General features: G+C 42.7%; 1 protein-coding gene across 1 annotated transcript in view; it reads left to right on the top strand.

Moving 5' to 3' along the window:
* The window catches only part of LOC132381243 (T-complex protein 11-like protein 1), a 65,656-nt gene that overhangs the window by 1,839 nt on the left and 45,637 nt on the right, over nt 1–18,180 (top strand). Inside the window, exons 2-3 of the mRNA XM_059950624.1 lie at nt 4,358–4,561; nt 16,458–16,590. Of these exons, the coding sequence (XP_059806607.1) occupies nt 4,405–4,561; nt 16,458–16,590 (290 nt within the window). The 5' untranslated portion in view covers nt 4,358–4,404. The remainder of the gene's footprint in view (nt 1–4,357; nt 4,562–16,457; nt 16,591–18,180) is intronic.

Below are 18,180 nucleotides of genomic sequence, written 5' to 3'. Positions count from 1 at the left end.
TCGGGGATGGGTGACATGCCTCGGTCATTGAATCGTCTTTGCAATGTCTGTCTCTGTGAGGGCGGAGAGATGTTGGACAGTAATTTAGCAACAGCTCTATTGACAATGTCAGATATTTGTGCAGCGCTGGTAAGTAATAGAGGAGGCAAATACTGCAGGCGCGAGTATGTCTTGTACGGCATCTCAATTGTAACAGCGGTGCTGTATTCAGGTTTGAATGTTGAGTATTATCCGAATATCAAACACGAGGAAATCTGCAGATGCTGGAAATTCAAACAACAACACACACAAAATGCTGGTGGAACACAGCAGGCCAGGCAGCATCTATAGGGAGAAGCACTGTCGACGTTTCGGGCCGAGACCCTTCGTCAGGACTCATTATCCGAATATTCTTGTTTTGTTAGAAGTTTACAAACTCTGTGTGACAGCCGGACCTCTTTTAATCTCAGTAGTCACAGATTATGTTCTGGCAGCGGAGATCACGTCCATCCGTGTGAAATGCATTAAATTTGTTACGAAGAACCCAGCATTTTCTCCACATTCCTAGTTCAGTTACCTGGTTTACTTAATAACAAAACATCACGAACCTGGGTGGAAGGAGCCTTAATCTTCCGTTCAGCAGGGATAAAGAGAGGAAAATGATGGAAACAGGAAATGCTGAACTGACCAGGGAGGGTGAATGTTTCAGTCAGTGAACTTTGGTTCTGATTAATGGAATTTGACATGAAACATTGAATCAGTTTCTCTCGTCACAGCTGCTGCCTAACCTGCTGAATACTAAGTGAATGTTCTGTTCCACCCCCACCTCCAGATTTCTAACATCTGCAGTTCCTTTACAGGAAAAGTTTGGGTTGGTATGTTTTAAGAATATTTTTGAAGCCCGGTGGACGGCCCGTGGGTTTTCAGGAGTTTGGAGATACTAGTGCTGGATAGGATAATGCTGGAACCGACAAGGTGGGTGTTAGTGGAGGGAAAGTGAGAGGGGGGAGCTACATTGATGGTCAGGGATGAAATGGGGATGTAGTGCTGAAGAGGTTAGGAAGGGATGTGGAAAGTGACAATGGGGAAATTTGCAGAGAATTCAGTGCAGTAAATAATGGATGGCAGTCAGGGGCTCCGTGTGAATAAAGCACCTTCTCTTTTGCTTTATGGTCTCTAAAGGGAAACTCTGCCGATACCGGTGGGAAACGGTTGATGTTTTGGGCCAGGGTCTCTGCTCAACCTGTCAACTGTTTCCATGGAGTGTGTGTGTGTGTGTGTGTGTTTGTCCCATTGGAGCCAGGAAAGGATGAAGAAACCATAGTTAGAGATGTGAAACATTCTTCAACAGGAAGAAAGAAACATTCTTAAGGTTTAGGAAGCGGAGATCAGACAGGGCTCTTGAAAGTTCTCAGGTAGCCAGGAAAAAACTTGACTGGGGAATTATTGGGTGAAGAAGGGTGCAGGAGAAGGCTTGATGACTAGGATTAAAGATAATTCCAAGGTATTCTACAAACAAGACAGAATCTGCAGATGCTGGAAATTCAAGCAACACACACAAAATGCTGCAGGCCAAGCAGCAACTATGGGTGGGGGGGGTGGGGAGTACAGTCGCTGTTTCGGGTCGAAGCCCTTCAGCAGGACTGGAATACACGAACAGGAGGATGAGCAATCAGGGATACTTGATGAAACATAAGACCATATAACACAGAGCAGAGTTATACCATTCAGCCCATTGAGCCTGCTCTGTCATTTGATCATTCCCCTTCAAGCCCATTCTCCTACCTTCTCCCTGTAACCTTTCACACCCTATCAACCTCCACCTTGAATACACCCAACGACCAGGCCTCCACAGCCAGGTTAACCAGCCCCATCTGGCCAACAATTCCACAAATTCGTCACCTTTTGTGTAAAGACATTCCTCCTCATCTCCCTTCCAAATGGAACATCCCTCTACTCTGAGGTTCCTAGTCTTCCCCACTAGCCACTCATCTAAACAATTGAACATTCGAAAGGTTCAATGAGATCCCCACTCATCCTTCTAAATTCCAGTGAGTACAGACCCACAGCCATCAAACACTCTTCGTATCATCATCCTTTCATTCCTGGAATCATTTTCGTGAACCTCAGTTGAACCCTTTTGATGTCAGCACATCCAGGAGGTAGAAACGGGAGGTGTGGGTGCTGGAACTGAGGTTGGTGGTGATGGATGGGAGATACCAACACTTCTTTCTCTAATTCCACCCTCACTCTTTCCGAATGCTCTGCTCTCCACTCCTTCTACACCAACCCATCAAACCCATAGAAAGAAGTTGCTGTCGTAGTCTGGTGGACTGACCTCTACCTTGCTGAGGCCCAATGCCATCTCTCAGACACCTCCTCTTACTTACCCCTCACACAGGAACACTGGGCCGTTGTCTCCCAACCCAACATTATAGACTCTGAGGATCTCCCATCCACCACCAACCCCATAGTTCCCACACCCACACCTCCCGTTTCTACCTCCTACCCAAGATCCACAAACCTGCTTGTCCAGGTAGACCCATTGTCTCAGCTTGTTCCTCCCCACTGAACTCGTATCTGCATACCTCAACTGTTTAATCTAAACAGCCCCCCCCCCAAGTTCAGTCCCTTCCTACCTACATCTGTGACACTTCACACTCTCTGGATCTTTTCAATGATTTCAGGTTCCCTGGCCCCCATCTTAATTTCACTATTGATGCCCAGTCCCTATACACCTCCACCACCCACCGGGAAGACCTCAAAGCTCTCCCTTTCTTTCTGGACACCAGACCCAACCAGTCCCCCTCCACCCCCTCTCTCCCCTGTCTAGCGGAACTTGTCCTTACTCAAAATAATTTCTCCTTTGGCTCCTCCCACTTCCTTCAAACATGTAGCCATGGGCACCCGCATGGGTCCCAGCTATGCCAGTGTTTAACAGGGTTCCCAGTGTAGGCACATGCAGAAAGTCAGGAAGCATGCAACCCAGGGACACTTGACTGCAGAACTGACCTGCCACATGAGGCAGAGGGAGCTAGTAGATGGAGAGAACTCTGTCTGGAAGTCAGTGGTTTTCCAAGAGGATCTGTTTGGGGACGCCTGTTCTTTGTAATTTTTACAAATAATTTGGATGAGGAAGTGGAAGGGTCAGTTAATAAACCTGCAGATGGCACAAAGGTTGCTGGTGTTGTGGATAGTGTAGAATGATGTCATGGATTGCAACAGGACTTTGAAGGGATGCAGAGAAGTGACTGATGGTGTTCAATCTGGAAAAGTGTGCTTTGGAAAGGTCATATTTGAAGGCAGAGTACAGGGCTACTGGCAGGATTCGTAGCAGTGTGGAGGAACAGAGGGATGTCAGCATTGATCTCCATAGATTCCTCAAAGTTGCCACTCAAAGTAACAGGGTGGTTAAGGAGGTGTATAGTGTGTTGACCTTCATTGGTTGGAGTATTAGGTTGAAGAGTTGCCAGGTAACGTTGCGGTTCTGTAAAGTGCTGGTGAGGTCACACTTGGAGTTTTGCGTTCAGTTCTGGTTAACTCATTACTGGAAGGACGTGAAAGCTTTAGAGATGGTGCAAAGGGATTTACCAGGATACTGCCTGGATTAAAGAGCGTATCAAATGAGAATAGGTTGAACAAGCTAGGTTTTTTCCAGGTTAGAGAGAAGGAAGATGAGCGGTGACTTGATAGAGGTATACAAGATGATAAGAGACATAGATAGAATGGATAGCCAGTGACGTTTTTTGCAGGGTGGAAATGGCTAATGCAAGAATGCATAATTTTATTGAGATTGGAGGGAAGTATAGGGGATGTCAGAGGTTTTTTATACAGTGGTGGGTATGGGGTAGAGGCAGATACATTAGTGACACTTAGGAGACGCTTGAATGGGCACACAGATGAAAGAAAGTGATCTTGGAGCAGGTTAAAAAGTCGACACAAGTTTGTGGGCTGAAGGACCTGTACTGTGCTGTGCTGTTCTACTGGATGTTAACATGTGGTTAGACACAGGAAACTTCTGTTAACTATGTAAATGACAATCTGCTTTGCATACAAAGGCAATGCAGGGTTTACATGATATTCTCACAATGGAAGAGAAACTCTGGCGAGGCTGTGGCATCACAGTGGTGTTGACTGCAGCCGAGGTGTTGACTCTCCAGAGGCTCGACGAGAGAATGAGTGAAGGTAAATGTGCAATGGGGTTTTAGGCAACTTTTCAGATACCTTTTGCAATGTGGATTCGACACTTAGTAATTAGTCTCCTTTCCCACCCCTCAAGGGGACATTCTAAATATTTGGGCAATTGGGAGGTGCCCTTCTGTATTATAGAGGAACAGAGCATTGATCTGAAGGATGCATTTTCATTCTTAACCAACAGATTTTCCTCTTCTACTGGATTTGGAGGTGGAAATAAACCCAGACATAATGCCCAACAGTGAGGACAAACTGCCTGTGAATGATGGTCACAATAAAGGTCAAGGGGAAGAGGAAGGCAGAAGAGCTCTACCCACTGGTGTTGGCTCAGATGGTGGGAATGACAGCTCCAGTATGCCTAACCTCTGCAAGCCAAGTATTTCCTGCTGTAAGTATGAGGTTACTCCTCAGCAACCATCGCTTGTGAAGTCTTGTGTGTCACCTATCCCAAACTGCCACAAGACATTTGAAGAGCAGCACTGGCATATAATGATGAAATGAAACTTTCTACTTCACCTGATATTGCTAGGCATAATCCCAAGTGTCATCATTGGAGTATCACTCAATTAATATTTATAATACTATATCACTAATTGTTAATGTGCAATAGTAAGTGTTTATACATCATTAGTAAATGGCACAAGCAACATACTTGCATCTCCACTGAACCATCGGTATCGGACCGTGCTCACTTGGATGTTATTGCACCACCTCCAATACTTCACCCACATGAATGTGATTATTGTCAGTATTTCAGGCTCCAGGGCTATTAACAGCCCTCAATATGCTCTTATTTTCTTTTTATTTGCCATTAAAGGTAAGAATGGGCATTGAAGCTGAATGGTATGTCCTTTTTAGGACCAGTCCCAAAGTAGCCTTCAAAACAAGGTCTAGTGAGGTGCTCCGGTGCTCAATTCCAAAGCCAGGACACGTAAACTTCTGTGCTCTGAGTGTCGTGAGCACTTATGACACTATGAACTGTCAGGTAAACTGGGTGTTGTTCCAGGATAGGAGAAGCTAGTTTCCAACAGATGGCATTTCTCATTGTGTTATTGATGAACACATTTCACAATCTGCTGTTAGACCACTCCATTATCATTCAGAAATTCAGGTTCAGGACACACAAAATGATTTTGGCTTCTTCAATGGCTAATGCAGATTAGAATAGGACTATGTTGTCATTGCTCAAAGCAACGAGATTGTGGTGCGACTCCAGTCCGTGCAAAACTGACGCATGAGCAAAGTTGTTGTGGAAAGGTTTGGGTGGACACAGTGCCAGTCACCCTTCATCATGTTCTTCACTCAGCTCTGAAGCAATGAAGGTGTGTAGGTCAGGGTGTTCTTTGTTGACCACAGCTCAGCATTCATCACTATCATCTCAATGAAACTCATCACTAAGCTCCAAGCCCTGAGGCTTGATACTTCCCTATGCAAAATGATCCTGGATTTCCTCACTGGCAGACCCTAGTTAATACAGATCGACAACAACATCTCCACACTCACAGTCCACCGCAGGGCTGAGTGTTTATCCCCCTGCCCTACCCACTTGATACTTGTGATTGTGCACAACAACCTCCCACTCAATGCCAGCAAAACCAAAGAGGAAGAAGCCAGACATCCTTGAGCCAGTCCTTATTAGGAGAACAGAGTTGACGGTGGTCAGTAGTTTTAAGTTCATTGGCATTAACAATCTCAACTGGGACCAGCTTTTAAGTCAGTCTTAGAGCAGTACAAAACTGAAACAGGCCACTCAGCCCTTCTAGTGTGTGCCGAACTATTATTCCCATTGACCTGCACCTGGATCGTATACCTCCACCCCATTCTGATGTCATCACAAAGAAAGCCCACCACCACAACACACTTCTGGTGTAAAGCTTTAAAGAACAATTTTCAGTTACTGGCACAAACTAGCAGTTTTAATTAGCTTTTGGAGTAATTATTGCATGCTAAAACCTGAAACTCAAATCCATTGGACAGGGTGCAAAAACTGCACATGAAAGGAATTTCTTAACATTATTTCATGAAATCACAAACATGATTTGAAGAACAGACTATAAAAGGATAATCAGAGAGCTATTTCTCACATCTTAAAAACAAGCTGGAACTCCATCTGCTCCTGGCCTTGGGACTGAGGTCCCTTCAGGTATAACCCAGATGTGTTTTGAGATCTGCGTGAAGAAGGATAAGGCAGGTGACTGTTCTGTTAAGGCAGTTACACTTAAAATAACTTGACTATTAATTACATTTTTCCTTTTAAAATTAACGCAGTATAATAGATCTAACAGTTTATTTATTTTGGAATTCATAGATTGAGCTGTTAAAATGGTCAAGGAAGGGGAAAAAGAAAGAAGCTTTGAAAGTTGGGATTATCCAAACCCACTGATTAGCTTCACTGAATAATTGGTTCAGAAACTATCCCGTGGAGATTTCCTAGATGTATATTTGCTAGCCACACCCTGTACCTGTCCCTTGGACGATATGGTGGCATTTAAGATGACCCATAAAATTTATCCAGAATGTAACAGGCAACTGATGTGAAACAACGGTCATCACCTCACTGTGGACATTGGGCTAACGAGCCATCTTGCAGGCTGTACAGTGGCGGAGCTGGTAGTGCTGCTGTCTCACTGCTCCAGTGACCTGGGTTTGATCCCAACCTCTGTGCGGAGTTTGAATGCTCTCTCTATGACCATTCTCCAAGGCGTTTCAGCTTCCTCCCAGATCTCAAAGGTAGGTTAGTTGATCATTGTAAAATTGCCTCAAGAAGAGTGTTAAAATCTGAGAAGTAATTGATAAGGAAACAGGAAATTAAAATCGGTGAGGGTAGGATTAGTGTAAGAATGGATGCTTGTTGGTTGAATGGAACTCGATGGGCTAAAGGGCCAGTTTTCCTGCTGTATTTATCTATGACTGTAAATTCTGGCAGTAAAGCAATCAATTAAGAAGGCGTCCATTATGTTGGCCTTTATTGCAAGGGGATTATGTTTTAAGAGTGAAAACATTTTGCAGTACATATCACATATACTCCATTTCCAAGGAAGATTATATTTTTTAATAAGTGCAGTGGAGGTTCACCAGATTGACTCCTGGATGGCAAATTTGTCTACAATTAAATACACTCTCTAAGTAAGCAAAGTCGTCTCATTAAAATGTACAAAATTCTTAACAGGCTTGGCAGGGTAGATGGGGAATTGATACTTCTCCTATCTTGAGCCAGAGAGTAAAGTCTAAGAATAAAAGATCAGCTACGTACAACTGAGACGAAATTTCTGCACCCAGAGGGTGCTGACTTGTTAGATTAACCTGCCTAAAAGGACTGCCAAGACTGATTCACTCCTTTTATTCAAGTTAGATCAGAATAAATAGTGCTGGAGTAAAATACTGCCCCAATACTGAGTATTTGAATGTTTTGAATAGGCATAAGATGCCAAATGGATTTTTGCTGCTTTGTAATGTTCTTTGATAAAAGAACATAGTAGCAATAATTTAATAAATTTGTTTATCAGACTTCAAGGAGAATGGAAATCAATATTTTTCTGATCACACAGGAACAAGAGAATTTGTAAAAGTTCTATTAAGACCATAAGACATAGGAGCAGAAATAGGCCATTCAGTCCATTGAGTCTGCTTTGCCATTCCACCTTGGCTGATTTACTTTTCCTCTCAACCCAATTCTCCTGCCTTCTCCCCATAACCTTTGATGCCCAAATAATCAAGAACCTATTGACCTTCACTTTAAGTATAAGACCATAAGACATAGGAGCAGAAATAGGCCATTCAGTCCATTGTCTGCTCCACCATTTCCTCATAGCTCATCCATTTCCCTCTCAAACCCATTCTCCTGCCTTCTCCCCATAACCTTTCTTGCCCTGAGTAACTGAGAAACTATCAATCTCTGCCTTAAATACACTCAATGATTTGGCTTCTACAGCCACCTGTGGCAATGAATTCCACAGATTCTCCACCCTCTGGCTAAAGAAATTCCTCCTCATCTCTGTTCTAATTGGACGTCCCTGTATGCTGGGGCTGTGCCTTCTGGTCATAGACTTCCTCACCAAAGGAAACATCCTCTCCGTCTCCACTCTATCTAGGCCTTTGAACATTTGAAAGGCTTCTAATCCTCAGTCATCTAAATTCTAGTGACCTCTTTATTCTTTTTATAATTTAATAATATCCCACAGTATTTAATATCCCATGCCTTGGCAACTATTCAGAAGCCTTTTATTCCCCAAATCATTCTCATGAACCTCTTCTGAATCTTCTCCAATGTCAACACATCCTTTCTTCAATGAAGGACACAAAACTGCTCAAAATACCCTGCCAGGTCTCACCAGTGCCCTTATAAAGCCTCAGCTTTACATCCTTGCTTTTCCATTCCAGTTCTCTCGAAATGAATGCTGTCATTGTAATTACCTTCCTCACCACACTCAACCTGCAAGTTAATCTTTAGGGGATCATGCACGAGGTCTCCCATGTCACTTCGCACCCCAGATCTTTGAATTTTCCCCACATTTGGGAAATAGTCTACACTTTTATTTCTCCTACCAAAGCGCCAATCCAAAATTGCCTCTCCTCTACTGGGCTCAACTGCAAGCTGCTTGAAAACCCATCTCATAGACATAATACAAATTTCCTCTCTTGGGATCCAGCACCAACCTGATTGTCCCACTCTACCTGTATATTGAAGTTCCTCCATTACTAGCAACATTGCTCGTTTTGCACGCCGTTTCTATCTCCCGTTGTAATTTGTATTCCACATCCCGGCAACTGTTCAGAAGCCTGAATATAACACCCAATCAGAGTCTTTTTATCCTTGCGGTTTTTCTTACTCTACTCACAAAGACTCTACATCTGGTTTAAGATTCTCCAGTTTAAGATGGTGCTACAGAAGTCAGGCAACAGCTTTCAGGCAGTTCAAAAGGCAAGAAATTTGACTAAAATATTAATAACACTTATTCTGAGGTATTTTATGGTCAAGTATCACTGCAAACAATGAAGAGGTGAGGTCAAAGGTGAAGCTGACTCGAGGGATGAACTGTGCTGGAGTGTTGCAAAGTCGTGTTTGAGACAGTGTCAGAGTGGTCAGTGGTATCATAGTTAGAGCTGGAGCAAACGTTTCAGAGGGGAGTTGAGGCGGAGGAGTGAGGTTGGATCAGTGCCAAGCTGATCTGGAAAGGTCAAGACTGGCTTTGGGCTGGGAGCAGGGTCTAGGCCATACCGTGGCGGGGCCTGCGTCCTACTGCGCGACACGATATGGTGTTTGGACGATTTAAGTGTTGGCCCAGATAGACTGGAAAGGCAAAAGAAAATGACAGGACCAGAGATGAGGCTCGGGCCATTTCCTCTTGCCGTTCTGTGACATTTCCTCCTCTCTCTGTGGCACTGAGGCTGTGAGATTGCTCTGGCTACGACACGCTTCATGTCTGTGAGCTTTGCGGTGATTTATGATGAATTGACACTGAGGATATGAGCCTGCTCTGGGATTCGGGTCTATGGTTCTGTTGTTTGCACGATTTGTGTTTTTTCCCCCTCTTTGTGCACTGGGTGTTGGTCTTTTTTTTAATTGGATACTTTTGGGTTTCTTGTTTTGTGGCTGCCTATGAATCTCAAAGTTGAGCAACACATACAAAATACTGGAGGAACCCAGCAAGCTAGGCAGCATCTATAGAAGGAGTAAACAGTCGATGTTTTGGGCCATTTTGTGTGTGTTGCTTGGATTTCCAACATCTACAGATTTTCTCATGCTTGTGAATCTCAAGGTTGTATAATTTAAACATACTTTGATAAAAATTTACTTTGAATCTTTTGAATCTTCTGTGTAATCATCTATAACATCTTCACTTGTATACCAAATGCACCCCACTCCACCAGCCCTGTCAATCTGGTTCCCATTCCCCTGCCCTCCCCAGCAGTTCCATCAAACCTGTCCACAAGCACAGTGGGTTCAGTGTGGACTGGCATTTTGCTATACAGGTTACAACTTCCCCAGAAGAGATCCCAATGAACCAGAAATTTGAAACCCTGCCCCTGCACCAGAGCCTCAGCCACTCATTCATCTGTACGACCATCCCATTCCTGTCCTGACTAGCACATGGCACCAGGAGTAATCCTGGAATTTCTGCCTCGGAGCTCCTGCTCTGCAGCCTCTTCTCTAACTCCCTATTCCTACTGCACAGGACCTTGTCCCCTTTCACCCTCTGTCATCGGTGTCAGTGAACACTGACCTCTGGCTGTTCACCTTCTCTCTTCTGCAGCTGCTCAGAAACATCCTTAGCTCTAGGCAACACACCATATGGTATGCCTTTCACAGTCACAGAATCTCCTGTCTGTTCCCCTAACTATTGAGCCTCCTATCACTATCGCCCTACCTGACTCTACTGCTGAGCCTCCATAGCTGCTACTGTGTCATTGACCTGGCTGCTTCTGCTGTGCCCTGACAGGTCATCCCCTTCAAGGTGTCCACAGGGGAACCTTGCACTCCCCTTCCCCTGGTGGTGACCCATCTACAACCTGAAGCCTGCACTCTGGGTGTAACCAGCTCAGTAGAAGTCTCATCTATGAGGGTTTCAGACTCCCCAGAGGTCCCGCGTAGATCCAGATCCAACTCCAGTTCCATAACCTTGTCGGTCAGGAGCTGAAGTTGGCTGCACTTCCAGCAGCACCCTGCAGTCCCACAGCATGATTCCAATCCCTTAACTACCACCCCAACTACGCTTGTTTTACCTTGGTGTCTAACTTCTTGAGCTTAAGTTCTACAATCAACTAAATAATTCCAAACATTTGTGCACCCTTGTCCTCTGCCTGTTGAGCCAAAGTCTGACCACTCCAGCACTGGCCCACTCCAACATTGTCCGCTCCCACAAAGGCCACTGTGCTTGCACCTCACATTTTACTGACCCTTGCTAAGTTACTAATAACGCAAGCGATCTCCCGCTCAGCACACAAGTTGCAACAGCTGCTCTTTAAACCTGGCACACCAAGTCCACAAAGCACCGTCTCTGGCTCACTCCACGATCTCCCGCTCAGCAATTTCTGTTACTCAGAAAGGAAGTTGCAACGATTTTAGGAAATGCAGTTCAGAGATATATTTCTCTTATGTCACTGGAGCTAACCAAACAGGTAAGGTGATCCACAAGATTATGGAGAGATACACCAGAAATATTTGAATTCATAATGGGTTAATAACTGGGAGGAATGTTTCCTTTGGTGGCAAGATGGACATTCCAGGAAACAGAATTTAACAATTCTGGAGGGCAGGTGAGGAGAACTTGCTTCCATGATCTGGAGTGAAAGGAAAGAGCTGAAGACTCAAAAGAAAGAGCAGATTAGTGGGATGGTTTTGAAATTCTTCACTAGCCTGGCAAGTTGAATAGTTGCCTCTTGTGTTGAGATGTGACTATTTTTCAGTTTTGTGACTGATCTGCCTCAACTCAGTGAAGAAAGAGATGGAGAAACAGTAGTCTACGTCTCCTCCACCCATCTCTCCTCGGGTGACTTTCTGGCACCTATTGCTGAGAAGTAGATATGAGCGGTTTGTGATCCCAAAGGATCCCCAGCAAGTGACCATGTTTTTTTGGAGGTGCAAGGTTTGCAGTTTTGAAGTCAAAGACAACTTGAGCAATTGTATTCCTCATCCTTGACCTTCACATTGTTCTTTTTAGATCTGTATTCTAAATTCCAATTGTGAACAACAGCAGAAATAACCACCAGTAGTGGAAACCAGCATCTACAACAAAGCCAACTCACAGTTTGAGAGTGTTGCGTTTCCTGGAACCAACAATTTGGCCACTTATATCTGTTTCCTGTTCTATGTTCATAAGACTCGAATTCAAATGCATTTCTCACAGGGTAGTATTTTGTTTAAAACGTCAACTTTTCCTAGAAAGGCAAAGTTCTGGCCAGTATTGAAACATCAGTAAAACAGTTTAATTGGCCTTTTATCTGATTGTTGTATAATGGTCATCAGAATATGTAAATTGTAAATTGGTCATCAGAATATGTAAATTGTAAATTGCCTGCGTTGCAAAAGTAATCACTCTTTAAAAAGTTCTGGGGAAAGTACTGTACAATCATAAGTTTTAAGTAACATGCACTTTACAGTGTGGAGAAAAGAGTGGTGAATCAGCATCTAAGTTCCCAAGTTCGGTTATGTATTAGAAAAAAAAATTAGTTCCGGAAAAGCTCAGCAGGACAGGCAGATCCTGAGAGAGAGAGAGGGAGAAGTAAAATTAATGTTTTTTTTGTCAGATAATAAACCCTTGTGAAGACGGATCTCTGTGCTAGGAAAGAATCCAATGCTAACTGCAGATTCTGAGTTTTCTCTTTGCCAGAATTTGTTATGTATTGTTATTTAAATATACTAAAGTGATAGCACACCATAGCATTTACATCATGGCATAAGAGTATAAAAATAGGTGCATTTCACCTCAGATCAACCATAAACCTTGGACAGAAACTCATTGAAACTTCTTCTCAATGAAGAGGTTTGAAAACAGAAGGTCAAGTGTGGGAGTGGAATCTATTTATAAGCTCAATTCTTTATGCATGGAAGAAGTCATGTAAATTATCTTTAGCTGGGGAAGGGAGGCTTAAGTGCTAAGGCCAAGGAATTGAACCCAGAACAGTAAACTACTATCACTCCATTTGCACATCCAGTCACTGCAGAGTACAATCACTCTCAGTTGTGCATTTCTAGACAGCCACTGTCTAGACATCCAGGAACAGATAACGGACAGTCCTTGAAGCTTATAACATGCCAGTTTAGCAGAATTTATTTTTGGAGGTGTGAGAATATTCACTTCTTTCATATGTTCATCTTCACTTGGCATATTGATTTGGACATCTTTATCTGTGTTCAAATTAAAAACTACTTTCTGAATGCATCAACTTCATAGTTCTCCTGTTCTTTAGGTGAAGCAGGTGATGTGTATTCAGTTTTCCAAGGTTATGGTCTAAAGTGTTGCCATCGAATGTGCCAAGCAAATGTCATAATTCTCTGCCAGAACAGGAAGAGAGTCTCCTGGCATTTCCTCAAAACAGAAGATAGCCATTTGAGTGTTAAATTACACCTGAACATTTGCTGTGAATCTCCTTCTGTAATGAGGGAGTGATGTAACAGGCTGGTAGCAGACACTTGGCACAGTCCCATCTTTACGAGTGTTCTCTGCAGTGGTGTCAGACAATTGGAATGCTGCTTGTCCCAATGCCTGTTATTACCAGACAGAGCTCTTACTGAATAAATAACCCAATGCAAAATGCAGGCTTTGCCTTAGAACGTAAAGTTTAAAGCAAAGGAACACTGGAGGCAATAAGCAAAGTACATAAAACAAACTTCAAATGATCAGCTTTCGTGCATGTTTGATCAGTGGACTCCATTCATTTTCCACAAGATTAAAAGGGTTATTGGTTGATTAATTTGTTGTGAAAATAGCAGCAGATAGTGTCAGTATGGGTCATCTTGGGTGAATTGTCCAAGACTAGTGCAATTAGGATGACGGATGCATGTGATTTGCGTTTCTCCTGTGTGGGTGCAATAGGACTGGCTGCTAAGTATGCCACTGATGGAAGTGTGCTGGTACCTGATTCCTCAGACCAGATCTCCTCAGTTTAACCCCAAGCAGCTGCTCTTCCTTGAAATAAACTTATTATTTAAAATCTCATTTTGTACTAGACTATTTTAATCTGCAAACTGTAAATTTGGGTGATGTTGAGGTTTGTTGCGTGGCAAGGGCTACGGGGAAGTAGGGAGCACCATGTGGAAGATGTCTCTCACTGAGGGAGTCCCCGAAAGCCCAGGTGCTTTCCTCCCTCTCTTGAGAAGCAATTCCCAGTTGGAGACTCTCTCATGTTGTTATCCCTCTTAAACACAAGGAAACAGGAGCAGGAATCGGCCTTGGCTCCTCAAGTCTCCCTGGCATTCAAAGTGAATATGGCTGATCTATGTTGGCCTCAATTCCTCCTCTGTGCCAGCTCCTCATAATCCACAATTCCTAGCTCTTTAAAAAAAAAATTCCCATCTCTAATTAATGGTCTGGTCTCCAACACTGTCCAGGGAAGAGAATTTCAGAGATTCATCATCATCTGATAAAGAAATTTCCTGCATCTTAGTTTTAAGTGACTGGCCACTTATTCTGTAACTTTGTCCTCTTCTTTCCGATTCTTCAACTTGTGAAGACATCTTAACCTTAAGTCCTTAAGGATCTTATACATTTGAGTAAGATTCCCCCCCCCCCCCCCCATTCTTACAAACACGAACACAGATAAAACTTTCTGTAATCTCCTGAGAGGACTACCCTCCCTTCCCAGCAATCATCTTTGGACCTCCTCCAGTGCTCCTGCGCTTCCCCAGGTTACAAACCCCTGAATAATGAACATCTCGTACCTATGATTGAACATTCGAGAGACTGGTGAGATGAATAGGGGTGGACGTTGCCTGATACAGGGTTGCAGACATCGTCTGCAGGGTGGGAATGGACATTTTCACATTCCTCCTCCCTCTCCCCCCCCCCACCTTTGATGCAACAACCGAGGCTGGGTCAGGCCGAGCGGAACTGGGAGCACTGAGTTAGTTGCTCGCTCGATCACCAAGTCACTGAGGCCAGCTGGCGACCCCTCTTCCTGCAATGGTTCACCCTGTCATCGGTGTTTCCGTGATCCTCTCACACACACTCTTCATGTCCATCCTATAGTAACCTGAAAACCGTCTGCATAAAGTGGCACATTATTCCAGATGTGACCTCATCAACCCTTTGCACAACTGTAACAAACCTCACTGTTACTGAACTCCAACCACCTCCCCCTCGCAATAAAGAACAAGCTGTTGCTTGCCTTCTAAACTATTTGTTGGTCTTGCCTGCTTATGTTTGAGTGATTATTTAATTAGATCTCTTTGAGCATCGTTCTGAGACGCTCTCCATTTAGAAAATAATTGGCCCTTTGGTTCTTCTTATCACAGACTACTGAGCACTCGAACATTGACACAGAACAGTCCAGCACCAAGTACGGGCCCTTTGGCCCACAATGTTATGATGAACTAATTAAACTAGTACTTAAACCTTTTATTACAAAATAAATTTGAATATTAGAAGGTTATTGACAAGGACAGGCCATCCAGCCCAACAAAGCTTGCCAAATTCCTATTCACGCAGTGTGTTGAAATAACTATAGAGTTTAGATTTGGAAATCTCTAAGGTATTACTCTCAAAATCCTCCTAAATTAATCTCCTCTGCCTACACAAATTTACATTCATGCATTCTCTGCATATTCATGTGCCCATCCAAGAGCCTCTTTTAACATCTCTATAGTATTTGCCTCCACGGCCACCCTTAACAGTGTATTTCAGGCAACCACCATTCCCTGTGTTAATAAAAAAAAACAATTTGCCTCACGGAACTTCGAGGTTATCCTTATCTTACATGTATACTCCCTAATATTAGACTTTTCGAAGTTCCATTTGCCAGAACTTGGTCTGATCACTCAATCACTCTGCAGCTTGTATCTCTATCTATATGTCTATCAATATAGACATACAGATAGAAATACTTGGAAACGTTACATCCATGCACTCCTTCAGGTCATTAATGTGAATAGTCCGTTTCCATATTGTAATTTCAATGTAAAGTTTTGCAAAAAAGCTGTCGAAGGCAACTTGTTCCTGAATTACCACATGCAGTAAATTATTTTGCACTGTTCCAATTGTGCGAGCCTTAAATATTATAGGACTAAAACTTAAAAGGATTTGGATTTGAGACATGAGAAAATATTTTAAAAGCAAAGGCAGCCAAATATACAAACTTTATTTATTTAAGGCTTACTAGATATTTGCTAGAAGATACATTAAAATGTTAATGGTCGCAATGTAATTTCCTTTCTTTTAAGAAACATGAGGATGGTTATAATCTGAAATGATGGAAATTTAGACTTATCTCAGTTCTTTCCTCAGATAGGTGCCACATGTTATAATGTCAAGTAGTGAGAAATCAAATTCTAAATAGAATTCATCTCCAGTCCCTTTAAAGTAAATTTATCCTTGATCAGACATGTTATTTAGTAGCATCCTGGATCTTTGTCTCTGTAGTTCAAATTAAATAGTTTGTTCTCAGATGGGTACTTCAATAAAAATCAGGTTGAACCTCGCATTAATCTTCAGGCCGGTCACATGGAGACCAGATCGACAGCCACACACCAGTGAAGTTGGTAAGAGTGCAAGTTATAGCTTCGTGAAGAACTGATGTGGTCATTTTGAAAATAAGAATATGCTGTCTACATGTTGTTCTTTCCACAGCCAGCCCGCCGCGGCTCATATCTGTGGCTGAAGTTCTGGAAACTGCCCGAGATGTGTCCAACCTGGCCATCGCACATGAAGTGGTCATAAACAGCAACTTTCAGTTCCAGCAGAAGGAACTGCCTCAGAACAGGTAACGGTCAATTTTACCAAGTTTAATTTCTGGATTAATCATTTGTCTTCCTTCCCACTGTTAGTTGACATGGTTATGTGTTAGTTTATCAACTAACCCATTCAGAAGGAATTGATTATGAAAATAAAGCTCATGTGATTCAAGATTTAATGCAGCTGGATATAAGACTTCAAGATAGAAAGCAACTCCTTCATGATGGTACATTGTCTTCTCATAATAGAGAATTGTTTTGATGTTCCCCAGGTGATATTGTTGAAGCCAATGCCCTTTTATGACATATTTCTGACCTGGGTTGCGAGGATATTATTTCAAAGTGTGCCACAGGAACAGCTCAACAATGTAATAAACTATGAGATGCCGTCAGGGTGAAATAGAGAGTCTGGTGACATGACAGCATCTTTAATACTGAGAAGTGGGAAGTGATTCATGTTGATAGGTAGAATGCAATGAAGTAATGGGAACCAAATGGTACAATGTTAGTTCTGTGAAAACAAGGCTCCTGGAGATGTGTGCACAAAATACTTTGAAGGTGGCAGGACATGTTTTAGAAAACACTTAAAAAAATAAGAAACCCTTGATTTTATTAATTCATAAAAGATAGAAACAGTGAAATTATTGGTTAACTGCTGTAAAATGATTAGGCTTGGAATTTTGTGTTCACTTATAGATTCCACCTTTTACTAAGAATATCAAGGCCTCGGGAAATAATACTGAACATATTTACTAGGATGGTATCATGGGAGAAGGACTTAGATTGTGTGGAGAAAATACCAAAGCTGAGTTTGTTGTCTTTGGAGCAGAGAGTGATTGAAATGTTCAGATTCATGAAAGGTTTCAACAGGGTATATAGGAATACATATCCTATTGACAGAAATGTCAGTAACCAAAGGAAACAGATGTGAGGTGATTGTGTTACGAACCCCGTAACTGGGTATCTTACCAGCAAAGATAGGAGTATCTGTTGAAGTCTGATGATACTATTTTTAACAGTATTTGTTAGTAAAAATACACAAAAATAATATCAATGCAAATATACAGATAATATACATCGTCAATACTAAACCTAAAAGTGCGGGTATAATAATAATCAATAAGAAATAAGCTCTATCGTTGTCTAGGGGATAATGAATTGTCCGATGGAAATATATCCTCTGTCACGGGGTCTCAGGTGTCGATCAGGTTGGGATGATGCAATCCCTCAACCAGACCACTCTGGTTGCCCCCTGAGGGGTTTCAATGAATAGTACAGTACTCAATACACAATCCTTCTCCAAGAGACAATAGCAGTAATCAGTGGTTCCGTTCCGCTTATGTCAGGAGACATTCCACTTTTGTGTATCCCTGCGTTGTCAATAACAACTGCCTTTGCTGTTATCCTGTGTCTCTCTCATCTCCCTTGATAACAGCATCGGAATAGTAGCGATTTGCGATTCTCCGAAGGGGGGGGGGCATTGGCGATTCTGCCCATCAGAGTTGCTCCTCATTCATAACAATTGCCAAAAGGACCAGAGGTGATATGAGAAAAGCAAATACACGGGAGTTTTTATGACCTGAAATACATAGTTGAGAAGAATCATGAAACGAACTTCC

The sequence above is a fragment of the Hypanus sabinus genome, chromosome 25, assembly GCF_030144855.1.
Source record: "Hypanus sabinus isolate sHypSab1 chromosome 25, sHypSab1.hap1, whole genome shotgun sequence".
Lineage (NCBI taxonomy): Eukaryota > Metazoa > Chordata > Chondrichthyes > Myliobatiformes > Dasyatidae > Hypanus > Hypanus sabinus.
This window is presented reverse-complemented; position numbering and strand designations above follow the sequence as displayed.